Genomic DNA, 13,168 nt, shown 5'->3' with positions numbered 1-13,168 from the left:
CCCCCCCCTCACTCTGCCAGTAGAAAAACTGCCCGAGGGCCAACAGCATAACAGACACCAGAACTCTCTTCTCCTCCTGTTTCTGCTCTCAGTCATTACGCAGCCTTTAACAAGAGACGTCAAGCAGTGCTCAGCTTCATGTGAACGCATTCATCACTGTCAGGCAAAATGCTCTTTGGACGATTGACAAGACAGCTGCAGGTGCAGGATCCATCTATAAAACACACTGACACAGCTAGTATGCTTTTCTCAGGTACTCCCAAACTGGCTTGGTCCCAAACCACATATCTCATCCTGTTTTCACCTCACACACGTCTGACACAGATATCAAAAGAAAATGTCAGATTATTCTGTTCAAGCAGTGTAATCTGCCACAGTAAGCGGCTTAGCTTCACCTCAGGAGGTGTCTCATGCAGACTCTGTCACACTGACCTGCTGTCTGCTGACTCACCTCTGCTATCAACACAGCTGTCTGCAGTACAGTTTATCCCTTTCCTCTCCTTGCTTTTCACAAACACCTTTGCTGTTTTCCCGTTTCTCCTGCGAGCTGCAGTCGAGCGCCTCTCACTCTCTCTCGAGACTCGAGTGCTTGTCATCAGCACATGGATTTTCACACTCGGCAAGTGTGCATAAGAGTCTTCCACAGTTTCTGCTCAGTGATAAGAAACATTTTCTCAGAAAGGAATCATTTTACTAAGAAGATTGTTGATGTGTTGTGTGCCAGGAATACACTCAGGGCTATCTATGCCAGTCTGTGAGATATTGATGAGCTAGGAAACAGGAATAAAAACAATTTCTCAGAAAAACACATCAAATTAGTTAAAAGTCTTCACTTATAGACGTTTTGAGAGAATGATTTTTATCCAGGGGTAGATTTATTTAGTTTAGCATAGGTTGAGCCAAGAAGAAAAGAAAACAGGAATGCTTGTGATACTGACTCTCTTCAGTCATCCATCACCCACTTTATTGAAATCTTCTAGCTGATTGTGTTCAGTGCAACAGGTTTCATTTGTATCTATTTATTGCTCACACTGGACTAACCATAGGGCTTTGTGTGTTTTGTAACTGTGGGATAAGTTGTTTGTGTGAGCCTCTGTCTCTGTATAAAAAGGTTAAAAGAAAAAACATTAAATGTATTTTTAAGAATTACCATAAGTCTAGCCCTAAAGGTCATAGAGGTAATAGTTTATTTTGGAGGAAAATCTTGGAGAATTATATAATATAATATCAGTTTGGTCAGTAAATCTGAGTGAAGCACAGAGATCATTTATCCGAACCATGCACTGCAAAACACACAAACGTATAGGGTAAGTTTCTAAACCATATGTGGACTCGGTCCCTGTAATTATAGTCATTATTATTATTATAGTCATACATTTTTAAGAAGTTGATATTATATATCAGTTTACTGCTTTGACATTGCTCTTCATAAAGGATCACACCAGTGTCTTGGTGTGTTACTTCATGGCTGTTGACTATTTTCCAGAGTACATCATTGTTATTTTTTGTGTGTTTTTTTTTCTTTTTACCCTCCAGGCAGTTACTGGTTTCTACTCATTTCAGTAGGATTAGGAAACCACCTTAAACAGAAACATAAAACTTGATGAAGACAAGTAATCAATCAAAGTGAACAGGAAATCTTTAGTTTTCACTCAAGTTTGATTATTGTTGTTTGCAGCGTACCGGTAAAGGCAGATTAATGTGAAGGCAAGGGATGAAGATTTGAGAGTTAGCTGCTAAAATTCCCCTTCACAGCAAAAACTCCTGATCAATGCTTTCTCTCTTAATGTAGTCTTTAAAATACAGTTCTAAAACCTGGGATCATATATTTACAGATATTTGTCCTGTCCAGACAGAGCTATTCTTTTCAAGTCATCAGGGAGTCAGTGAAACATAAACGTTTTATTGGTCCTAAGGTTTGTGACCCTGATTATTGCAGATCCAGTTATGAATTATTTAACCTTTTTTTATCACTGCTGTTGACTTTGTTCTTTTAATGTTATTTTTGAATCCCTTTGGTCCTTTTTCAAGATTCATGAGTTTGTCATGTGAGTTTTTTTTTTTTTTAAACTTTTGTATTCAGATCCCTCGGTCTGCTCTGGGCTGATGACTGATCACCACATCACATGGTTAATGTAGCAACTGATCATGTTTTACAGTATGGGTGAGGAGATCACTTTTAATCTGCTGTAAACACAATGTAAATCACATGTGTGTAGTCAGGGCTGTGAGACTGCTGAGTTATAAGTGTTTTTCTTCTCTGTTTTCATAGTCCATGTCTTGCTTGTCTTTGTTCGGTAACACACAGAGAGCATAGAGTTGAAGAAGGACCCAGCTGAGAAAGTCATGGTTCGTTTTCCATGGGAATTTGTGGATTTGCCTCGTCCAAGAAGGCTGTCTTTTTGTTCTTTTTAGTTGCTTTCTTTTGGTTTTCACGTTCTTTCTTTATGCTTAAGTACGCTCCTTGAGTACGCTCCTTTCTGTTATCCTCAGTCCTCTGGTTTTTCCATACTGTACTATCTTTGCCACCTATTTATCCAAAACAAGCTTTTACTTTGTATCCAGAAGAAAGGCTGTGGAGGGCTGGAGCCCCATTTGGCCAAATCTGTAGTTTCACCTTCAATTTCCTTCTTCTCCTTGAAGTTAACATGTACAGTGTTGTCCAGTTAAGCCAACTGAATTCAGGCAATTGTGGAATTAACATGGATAGACACAGACCAAAGTAAAGTCTGAGACAGGATTTGACTTAGTCTTACTTCTCTTCTCGGTCTACGTAATAAAACAGTTTTATACAAAGGAGCTCTGTGCATTCAGGAAGCTAGTGTCTGAATATTAGCATCTCTGGGATGTTGTACAGCTGCTAGAGTGTTATGAAGTTGGCTTTTCTTCAGTGTTGTTTGCTGTAGAGCATACTGTAGGCCTGTGGGGTGAATTGTGAAGTAGTGGATTACCTCAACTCACATTTACCATTACAATGACGGTCATTAACATTAATCAAATTGTTGAGACTGTGGGCTTTCTTAGCCAGGATCAGCCAGGTGTTAGATTCCCCCTGATCCAGTCTTCCTGGAAAAGGAAGCATAAAACACATAAGTTTGTAGGTCTGGTAACAGTATTCTGAAGTTTTCTTCCAAAGTTTTAAGGATTTATGTGTTTTAATGAAGCTGTATCTTTGATGTTCTGCATTTTTAAACCTTTATTCAGACGGAGTAGATTGGCTGAACACAAATAATTTTTTTTCCAGGAACTCCTGGAGTTGGCTGGGCTGAGGTTATCTGCTGATTTGCGCAATGTACCAATCCCATTCAGATGTGCAAAACACTTGCTCAGACAGCTCCCACTTGTTGTTGATGTAATGCAAAGTGACAAGATGATAACCAAATTTGCGTAATCATAAAGTGTGGTCCAAAAGTCAGACAGTTTTCCCATTAACTTGAATTCGGAAAGAGGTTTCAGACTGTCCCGTTGCGCTCTCTCAGCTGCGTTTTGCGTTCTGAGATGCAGAATTGAGGAGTGGAAGTTGTGTCGTAGATCCTCACAATGAAAAATAATCTTGGTGGCTAATTAGGCTTAATAAGATTCCACTGGTTTAGATGTTAAAAAACAAACTGCTAACCTCCTGAGCACCACACACTCCATAAATCTCACTGTTCACTATTTAGAAAATTAGTAGAAATATTAAGAAACATATGATTTACAACCGTGTATACATTTGCTGGTGTTTTGCGTGTGTACACGTGCACTTATGCCTCTGTCTAGTCTAGTCTTGCGTCTTGTAAGTGTGTGTGTGTGTGTGTGTGTGTGTGTGTGTGTGTGGCCATGAGGGGGTCAGTGGTCTGTCAAAACACACCCCTCCATGCCAGCGGACACTACTGTCTGTCCAGCCAGACAAGTTTATTAGTTTGTCCTAAAAATACAGCCGAGCTTCCCTGGACCTCTCTCACCCTGTCCAGCTCCCAGGGGCCCCCTGGTATGAGACATTGCTAGCATCCACCAACACTGTTGGCCCCTGTTGTAGTCATGGAGCCTGTCCAGATGCCTGAAGACAAACATTTGTTGATTGTAGCAGGTCAGATTTGTTTGGATTTTGAAACTTTGACGTCAAATTGAAGAACTAACAGTAAATTAATGGGGTTTATTTAGGTCTAGTTTTATTTTATTACTGTCTTACAGTTTCTGTAGACTTTTCACAGATTAGTTAGTGAGTTATTGTACCTAATGTTATTACCATCATTACTGAGCTTTATGACAAACTTGAGCCTGTATGTATATTATTCATGACTCAGTGTTATGTATGGCAATATATAAATATTGTTCATAGACTGAACTTATGAAAGACTAAGATGGTTTATTTTTTTAGCTCTTTTACTTTGATTTAATATGCTGAATATACATCCCTGGTTTATTTTCAAAAGACTCTCAAGACAGCTTAAATGCCCCCATTAAAATGCATGATACACGGGATGAAAACGAAAATAATTAAACTGACTTGGTCAAAAAAACAGTAGATGTTTCCACCAGGGCTGCATAATTTCAAAATTGACATTAAAATATCCCTTGCTTCAACACAATTTTCCCTCATCTCATACATTTTCAGCCTCCAGACGACACAGAAAAGCTCTATTCATCTGCCTCCCATCGCAAACTGTAGGAAAAAGCCATTTTTGATTTCCTGTCATTTGGGATTTCCTCTTCTCCCAGTGTTTTGTCAGACATCAAAGTCAATTTGCAGGTAATGGCGAACAGATTAGCTAATATGAGCAAACCTGAGCGCTTTGATAGTTTTGACACTGATGTGTGTGTATGTGTGCGCGCGCGCGTGTGTGTGCGCATCCTAAGGTCCTGCCTGTGTCACATTACAGGAAGGACACTGTCAAGGGGCCCCAGCAGTTTAAACAAGGGGCACATTACAATGCACGGAGCGTGAGTTTTGCACTTTGACATGTAATGACAGATAGTTTCAGTGCACCAAGCCAAAGCAAACATTGTCCTCACACAGGGAGCTGAAAGGTTTCACCCCCAGCAGGACGGTCCACTGTCTCCCTGCTCCTCTGGACTCAAAACAGCATCCTGACACGACGGCTGCTTAGTGATTTTTACTTTAAATCATCACAGACGAGTGTCTGCTCTTAATGAATCGTATTTTTCCAGCCGAGAAGAAGCATTTTCTTGAGATGCCTGACGTGATTTAAATCTGAATTGGATCACATCCAAACATGTTTTTCCTGCAGCATGATGAATGAATCTCATTGAGGTTCACATCTGTCTGACTTTTAGATTTATTTTACTCATCAACTCGATGTGAACATTTGTTACTGACTGCGTTCAAAATAAAACAGCTCATTGTTCCTCTGTCTCTGAGCTTTGATTCAGCTTGGCTGACGTTAATATGTCTCAAAAATGAAGACTTCACTTTTTAGACGTTCGTCAGGCACATACTGAACGAGCTGTTTTGCACTATGGGACGTACACACACACATAAACTAAAGACAAGCAACAAATACAGAACAACATCTGTTTAGTTATCAAAGAAACACAGGTGTTTTGTGGATAACAACCTTGTCCAAACGGTCATGTTATGGCACTTGGTTTAAAAAAGTAGTTTTTGTTTTTGGAAAAGCTACAACATTCAAAATAGTTTTTTGTTGTAATCACAAACAAACACTGACCTATATTATAGTTGCATAATTAAGATGAAAATTATCATAAATTCAAATATAAGAACCTCTGCACTGAGCTTTTTCTTAGCTCTCTAAACCATTAAAGTCCCTGACAAAGACGTAAAACAAACAAGCTTCCAAGTATTAAAATCAAACTCTAATAATTACAGCTCTGATGCTTCATTGACACCCTCTTACATTCGAGAGGCTGTTGTATTGAATGCATCATTAAAAGCACTTCAGATCACGGCCCTGTGTCTCCTCTGATGTATTGACAGGAGCTCTCAACACAGCACACAGTTGAGCTGTTTTCCTGTCAGAGAGATATCACTGTCCAAGTACTTCACAGGTACTTCCTCCGCCTTGAGGGGCATAGAGATGGATGCGATCCAAACAAAAACATGGTATCATTTAGTCACGGAGGATTAACCCACTTTGAGGAAGTTATTTGGATCCATCTCCTCTATTTCCACAATATAACTGTTTGTGTTGGGCTGCTTTTGTCATGTATGTTTTTATTCGGTGGCACTAAAGAGGATAATAATGGCTGTCCTTTATAAAGTGTTTTCTTCTTTTCAGGAGCTCTTCTTTTTATCTGCTCTGTTGTTAAGCTCTGAATTGTCTACAGTGATCTGAGATCAAGTGTGTGTGTGTGTCTGTCTGTGTGTGTGTGTGTGTGTGTGTGTGTGTTTGTGACAGGCGAGCATGATGTTCAGTTCGGGGGTCTTCTGGATGGGCCTGTTCTTCATCCCAGTCACCTCGCTGGTCTTTGACGTTGCCTTCAAAGTGTGAGTCTTCTCTCCGCTCTCCTCGCTCATCATCACTCCAATACACATCCGATACAGGAAATTCCTCCAGAATCTCTCCTATCTCCTGAAGAAATTCCTGCCCTGAGTTTTTGTTCAGACTTCCAGACAAGGGTAGCGTTTCCACTCTGTGAATACTCCATTGGAAGCGTTTCTTTCTGCCCAAGGTCTGATTGACATCACTTCACAGGAGATTCAGGGTGTCAGGAGCAATTTGCAAAGCTAGAAGTTATATTTCCTGATATATTCATAGTACATTGAATCAGTCGATCGGGTATTTTAATGTCAGTCTGTGGCAGTTCCATTTTGTTTTAAACATTGATTAATTTACAGGGTGAAGAAGGTGTGTTTCAAGACTCTGGTGGATGAGGTGCAGGAGCTTGAGGCTTTATCCAAAGACCCTGGAGCAGTGGTGCATGGAAAGAGGTAAAGTTACACACCATGTGATATATATTGAAAATCTTTACAATAACAAACTCTTAATGCATAAACTCATCAGACAGCAAATCTCTCTTTTTAGTTAATCCAGCAAATTAAGTAAATGACACAACAATGTACTTAATGATAAATAATAATAAACTTTATTTATATAACACTTTTCAAAATGACAGTTACAAAAGTGATTTACAATTAATAATAAAAATAGATACTATTAAATACAAATTAATAACGTTGATGCAAAAAATCCTATAAAAATAAATAATGCCATGAACCATTCTTGTCAATTCACAGAATGACAAATTATTATTATTATTTCATTGTGTATATCAAATTTCCCAACTCTATCTGGGCTACGTAGTTGGCTGTTATTCTTTCTTACACCAATTATGAAGGATTTTTCTCAAACTCACAAGATCAGCTTGGAGGACGAATCATCCAGAACCTCCCAAAGCCTCAGAATTTCAGAGATACTCACTTTCTTTGCCAAAAATATTCCTATGTGGAAGAGAGAAATCTTTAAATTGTTGCTAAATTGCAGGAGTTTCACTGTAATATCAGTAATCATGTCATAAGAGTCTTTTTTTTTTTCTCCAAATACTGAATGTCTCATTTTAGACCAACAGTCCTCCTATATTAAAGCCATATATTATAAAACCGTATTAGCTGAAGCAGGTCTGCTCTGCTCTCTGGGGTCTGAGGCCTGCAGCAGGCATCAACATGGAGCAGATCAGTGTGAGATCTCCTGTTGCCTGAAAGTGATCCTGCTGCCTGGCCACTGTCCCGGACCCAGCAGGCTGCGGGCGCACACACACACACACACACACACACACACACACACACACACACACACACACACACACACACACACACACACCTTTAGAAACAAACATGTACAAACACATACACACACATACGTTGGGTGATTTTGCATATATTCACGTAAAGACATGTAGGTGTGCATAGAGGACTCTTGTACACATGTTAGCTTTACTGCACATGACTGCCCTCTGGCCAACTTGCTGTTTCATATATTTCACTCACTCACACACACACACACAGTTTGTTTTTCCCCTTGCCTCTCCAGAGTTTTGTCTCTCTACATGGTGTTCGTACCAGCAGGTAAAGCAGTTGGCTTCGACTCTGGAGATGCTTGGACAGAATCTTGATGTATGGGTCATTAAATCTGCCTGTGGTGCTCAGCATGCGGCTAACACACTGCCTGTTTCTGTGTGTGTGTGTGTGTGTGTGTGTGTGTGTGTGTGTGTGTGTGTGTGTCTGTGTAGTTTGACGGAGAGGGCCCAGCTCCTGAAGAACGTGTTCAAGAAGAGCACAGTCAGTTTGTACCGGTCTGACTCCATGCAGCAGAACCTGCTCCGTAAGTTACACAAATTGTCTTTCTTTTTCTCTCTTGCTTCTTTTTCTTTCTAAACTTGCCTCAAGGTGGAGGCCGTTAGTTTATCCACATTACATTGGTTCCTTCTTCAGGGGAGCAGATCATGCGTCATTATTCCACCTCTGACACACACTGTATCTTCAGAGTAGCTCGCCCTTCGTCCGGGGGAGACACTAACACTCATCCCACCTCTCTTCATAAATACTCTGATGCAGGAAATACACATCAGTAATCGTGTCTGCAAACAGCCCCTCAGTTCTGTGTGTCCTAACCTCTACAATATCTACCCGACAAACTGCCTACATGAATTGTTAGATGAGATGCGATGTTATTTTCTTGGGGATTTGGAGAGGAGGAAACATAAAGCTTAAACATGGCTATTTATCAAATCTCAGTACTTTTTTAATCATCTGAAAAGTATCAAAAGCTGGTCACAGACAGACTTTGTATTATTTATATATGTATTGATGTTTGTGTAGTATAGTATGGTATAATTTAAGTTTTGTTATAATTAATTACCTGTAGATATTTAGCTATCAGCTCAGCTAATCTGTACAAAGTTCCTGATTTTAACAAGTTATCTATCAGGTCATCTAAATCCTTTTCTACGTCCTCTGTTGTCACACTGTTCGCTGTGATGGCCAAACTCACAACAAGTAAAAGCAGCTCTACAGTATGAATAAAAACTCAAGATACACCTCTAAAAATGCAAACGTAAATTACAGGAGGACCAGCAAGTTTGCCAAAGCGAGTGGATAATTGGGCCTGTAATTATTTCGGGGGACTAACTAACTAAAGTCTGTAGCAAAGCATTGAAAAAGTATAGCTTCCATATCATCAAAACTCAGGTGTCACATGAGCAATGATAATCACAGCATGGGTTTGTTTTTCTGTTTATTTTTCTCTGTTCTGTTCTGTCTTTTGTCTGATCAGTTTGTTTTTTGTTTGTCTCATAGGTGGGGATGAGACCGTTGTTGTGTGATACATTTTTAATTTCCTTATTCAAACCTCCACCCTGTTTAAATCTCCGTCTCCCTGTAGCTCCCGAATAGACGCCTCTCTCCCCGTCTCTTTCCGTTGTCGACTTCCCTTCCTTCCACTCGTGTGCCTCGTGTGTCCTGAGTTGAGTTCAGTAGAGCGAGATAACGATGAAATGATGAAATGTTGCGCTGTTATTCCCTCACAATGCACTCGTCTCAGCGGGGTCCTTTGAACTTGCCCGCTGGCCTCCAGGTACTGACCAAGTCATTTGACACCTGAAGGTGAGTCAGGGGTCAGAGGTCAGAAAGAAACCCTGTAGGAAAGTTTAGGTGGCAGCTCGTAGGGCTGCTTTTGTACTACAGATAAACTTTTGGGCATTCTGTCATTGTGTTTTGTTTAACGTGTTGTTGTGTATTAGTTTTTAATTTAGTTTATTTTAAAGGAACATATTGACATTTTGGGAAATATGCTTATTTGCTTCTTTGCATTAGTTCCATTAGAAGATCAGCAGATTGATACCGCTCTCATGTCTGTGTGCTAAACAGCCCCTGGATGACCCCTGATGAGTACTGTGCTCTCTGACTAGTCTGTGGTCTGTGCCTGTCATATAGTAGCATTAGTGTTACATTCACAGAGCTAAGCATCAGTGAAAAACATTTCTGTACACTGCAAGAGGAAAAACAACTCATTTCTTTAAACAGAGTTTTGTTCATGGCAGGCTGTTTATCTTAAAGAGAAATGGTTGTTTAGCTCTGTGACTCAAATGTACTGTAAGCTTAACATAAAGACTACAAACAAGGAAAACTGCTATCATGGCTCTGTCCACAGGGAACAATATCCTGCCCAGCAGCAACACTCAATCTCAGTAATTACAACACTATGTTTTATTTTATTCATCCATAAACCCAATTGTAGATACAACAATTTTCAGTTGTAGAAAGTAAATACGCCCATTTTCCAAAATGTTAAGCTCTTACTTTGAGTCATCTATTCTGTTAATTCAGTTATTTTAAGTTGTGTTTTTTTATACACATTTTCTATACTTTTTATTAAGTTAATCACTGATCTACATGACCTTAGATTTAACTCCTTCTGACCTCCTTTTTCAGACGGCTACGCCTTCTCTCAAGACGAGAACGGAGTGGTGTCCCAGTCTGAGGTCATCAGAGCGTACGACACCACCAAACAGAGGACCAACGAGTGGTGAGCCGCCGGCCTTCTTGTTCCAGGCTGGCCAATCCGGAGCCACGACAGCCGTTTCTAATGGCAATATTTGAAGCTTAGAGGGGAGAGGCCAAAGTGTGAGCTTGTGCCTCCAGCAATGAAGGAGATTTTGGACAGAATGTGAAAGTAACAGAGGAAAGTGACGTTGTGTAATCTTTGAAAAGGGAAAAAAAAAAAAAACAAGGAACAAAACAAACCGTGTTCATTTCAGCTGTAGTTGTGTGTCCAGCAGACATGATGAGCACTGTGCTTTCTTAGCAGCCTGTGGTCTGAAGTTCTTCAATGTTCTCGCTCAGTTTCTCGGAGTGACCGTCTCCTATCTATTGATTTAAGGAAAGACAGTTTTAGCACTGAGCCAAAAATTATTTTATTGAATTAAAATCAAACTCCTAAACACTGTTATTCTAAAAAGTTAAAACACTGGATGATGATTAGTTTTAGAGGATTTGAACTTGTGAAAGATTGCCAAAGAGCAGTCGTATATACAATCTTCAAAGTACTAGTGAATTTGGAAAACTTAAAACCAAATGTAATCACACTCCTGAGTGTATTCCAACACTAAATGGACCACTTCAGAGCAGATATGTAATATTTAAATTTTCTTTTTGCACTTATGGAAGCATCTCTTGTGTAAAGCCTTACATTTACTCATGCCTTTATCCTCGTTTCTTTTAAAATACATTTATTTTCTTTTTTTAGTTTCATTTTTAAAGTATGTAGATATTGTGCCTGGTTCTGTTTATTTACACCTTTTTATTTTTATTTTTAAGAAGTTGCCTCCTGCAACATACAGTAGTCCTGTTTCCACCGTTTTTACAGCAGAAGCATTGCTCTTGACGAATAATTGCATTCCACACATCACTCCTGTCTCAACAATCACGACGGTGCCTACGTAGAACTTTTCCCTCTTAGAAGAAAACGATAGCCAAGAATAGTCTAACCAGCTAGCTTAGACCAGTGCTCCACACACACCTACTGAAGACAAAACCACTGTCTCCCCCACCACAGTACTGCAGTCATACAATGTGAAAACTGCAGAGTGCCTTGTGGCACGTGTAAAAGTGAAGATTTGTTCCTGCAGAGGTGAACGGGAGGCTGTCTGATGGTCTTGTTGAAGCTTAAGGTGGTGATAGTGTTTCCCTTCAAATGGAGATTTTATCCTTCTAACATAAGTGCCATTAGCTTAAGGGAGAGAGAAATATTAGCCAGGAAAACTCCACAACATTATCAAAACTACTTTGTCTCTATAGTTATTTTGTGGATTTGTATTTTTATATTGGAGATGTATGAATTTTGCATTGACTGGCTTTGTAATGACTCGTCTGTAACTTTTTGTTTTTTTTCCTCTGATAAACTGGCAGGATAGAATCGATCGAATGAGGAAACTGAGCTTTCTTAAATGTCTTGTTAATATTAATATTAATATTGTTATAGCTTGATTTATTTATGATTGACTACTTAATGTCTGTGTGATTGCTTTCTTCTCCCTATGGGAGATTAGATTTCTGATGGTGTGTGTGTGTCGGTTTATTGCTTGCATGTGCATGTGCTGTCTGTGTGTTTGTGTGTGTGTGTGTGTGTGTGTGTGTCTGTCTGTCTGTCTGTCTGTGTGTGTGTGTGTGTGTGTGTGTGTGTGTGTGTGTGTGAGTGAGTGAGAGAGAGAAAGAGAGAGAGAGTGTGTGTGTGTGTGTGTGTGTGTGTGTGTGTGTGTGTGTGTGTGTGAGACCTCTACAGAGGATAACTTCTATGTATGCATTGCATGTCTGTGTCCTCTGTGTGAGACTGGGAGTTCTCCTGGTGTGTTTCTTTTATCGTGTGTGTCTGTGTGTGTGACGCTTGCTCCAGTTGTCCGTCTGCACGACTCCAGGTATAGCTATGGTGTACTACTGTGTGCTGATGCATGGCCCATATGGGAAGGTGAGAGTGTCAGTGTGCAGTGTGTGTGTCAGTGTGCTGTATGACTGTGTGTGTGTGTGTGTGTGTCAGTGTGCGCGTGTGTGTGTGCGTGCGTGCACGTATTTGTGGTCAAACTCTCAGCCTCGACTGTGGGAGTTTTTGATGCTCAGCTCGCTTCGACAGGAGATGTTGCACAATGCACTCGATGTACCTTTCCAGTAGTGGATATCTGGTATCTGGTTTCGGTAAATTATTTCTCTTGAGTGTACATGGTTGTAACTTGTTTCATTCATGCAGTGTACCTCTGCTTTACAGGAAAGCTCTTTTGTGTTTCTCAGTTTAGTGAGGGTTAATGATTTTCTTTTTCTCTGCTGGTCTTTAGTGTTAAAACTTAATTAGTTGTCATCTTGTCGAAAATTTCCAAACTGCTGAATGTGGATGTCGTCGTTGTGGAAGGCTTGGACTGTTGCTTTCTTTTTCCAGAAAACATAAAACATGTTGTTGTCTGTGAAAGTCGTGGGCTGCATGAATGGATAACACAAACTGTTCTCTGAAGTGTTAACTGTACTACTTTGATTCTCCCTCGAGTGTTGATCACTTTACAAAAGAGAAAAAAATGCACCTTTAACTTTTATTTTCAGTATTCATTTCTTTTTTGTCATTTTGTTCAATGATTGTTCTGCATGTTGGGACTGCAAACTTATAAGTGTTGTCTTTTACTGCCATGAAGGACTACTGAAATAAACTTTACAATGATGGAGGAACAA

The 13,168-nt window shown here is 39.9% G+C and overlaps 1 protein-coding gene across 6 annotated transcripts in view; it reads left to right on the top strand.

The window, feature by feature from the left end:
* The window catches only part of atp8a1 (ATPase phospholipid transporting 8A1), a 103,315-nt gene extending 90,147 nt beyond the window's left edge, over window positions 1-13,168 (top strand). For 4 of the 6 annotated variants that reach the window (XM_023397952.2, XM_087171736.1, XM_023397951.2 and 1 more), the window contains 4 exons: window positions 6,360-6,448; window positions 6,800-6,892; window positions 8,191-8,282; window positions 10,391-13,168. In XM_023397952.2, the coding sequence (XP_023253720.1) occupies window positions 6,360-6,448; window positions 6,800-6,892; window positions 8,191-8,282; window positions 10,391-10,488 (372 nt within the window). In that variant the 3' untranslated portion in view covers window positions 10,489-13,168. Of the gene's footprint in view, window positions 1-6,359; window positions 6,449-6,799; window positions 6,893-8,190; window positions 8,283-9,256; window positions 9,563-10,390 lie in introns of all 6 variants that reach the window. The other 2 variants (XR_015436628.1, XR_015436627.1) reach the window with 2 other exon arrangements.

This window comes from Seriola lalandi, unplaced genomic scaffold (genome assembly GCF_002814215.2).
Source record: "Seriola lalandi dorsalis isolate HSWRI2012SDOR001 ecotype SW California unplaced genomic scaffold, Sedor1 jcf7180002054972, whole genome shotgun sequence".
NCBI lineage: Eukaryota > Metazoa > Chordata > Actinopteri > Carangiformes > Carangidae > Seriola > Seriola lalandi.
The sequence above is the reverse complement of the archived record's forward strand: the minus strand, read 5'-3'. Positions and strand labels throughout refer to the sequence as shown.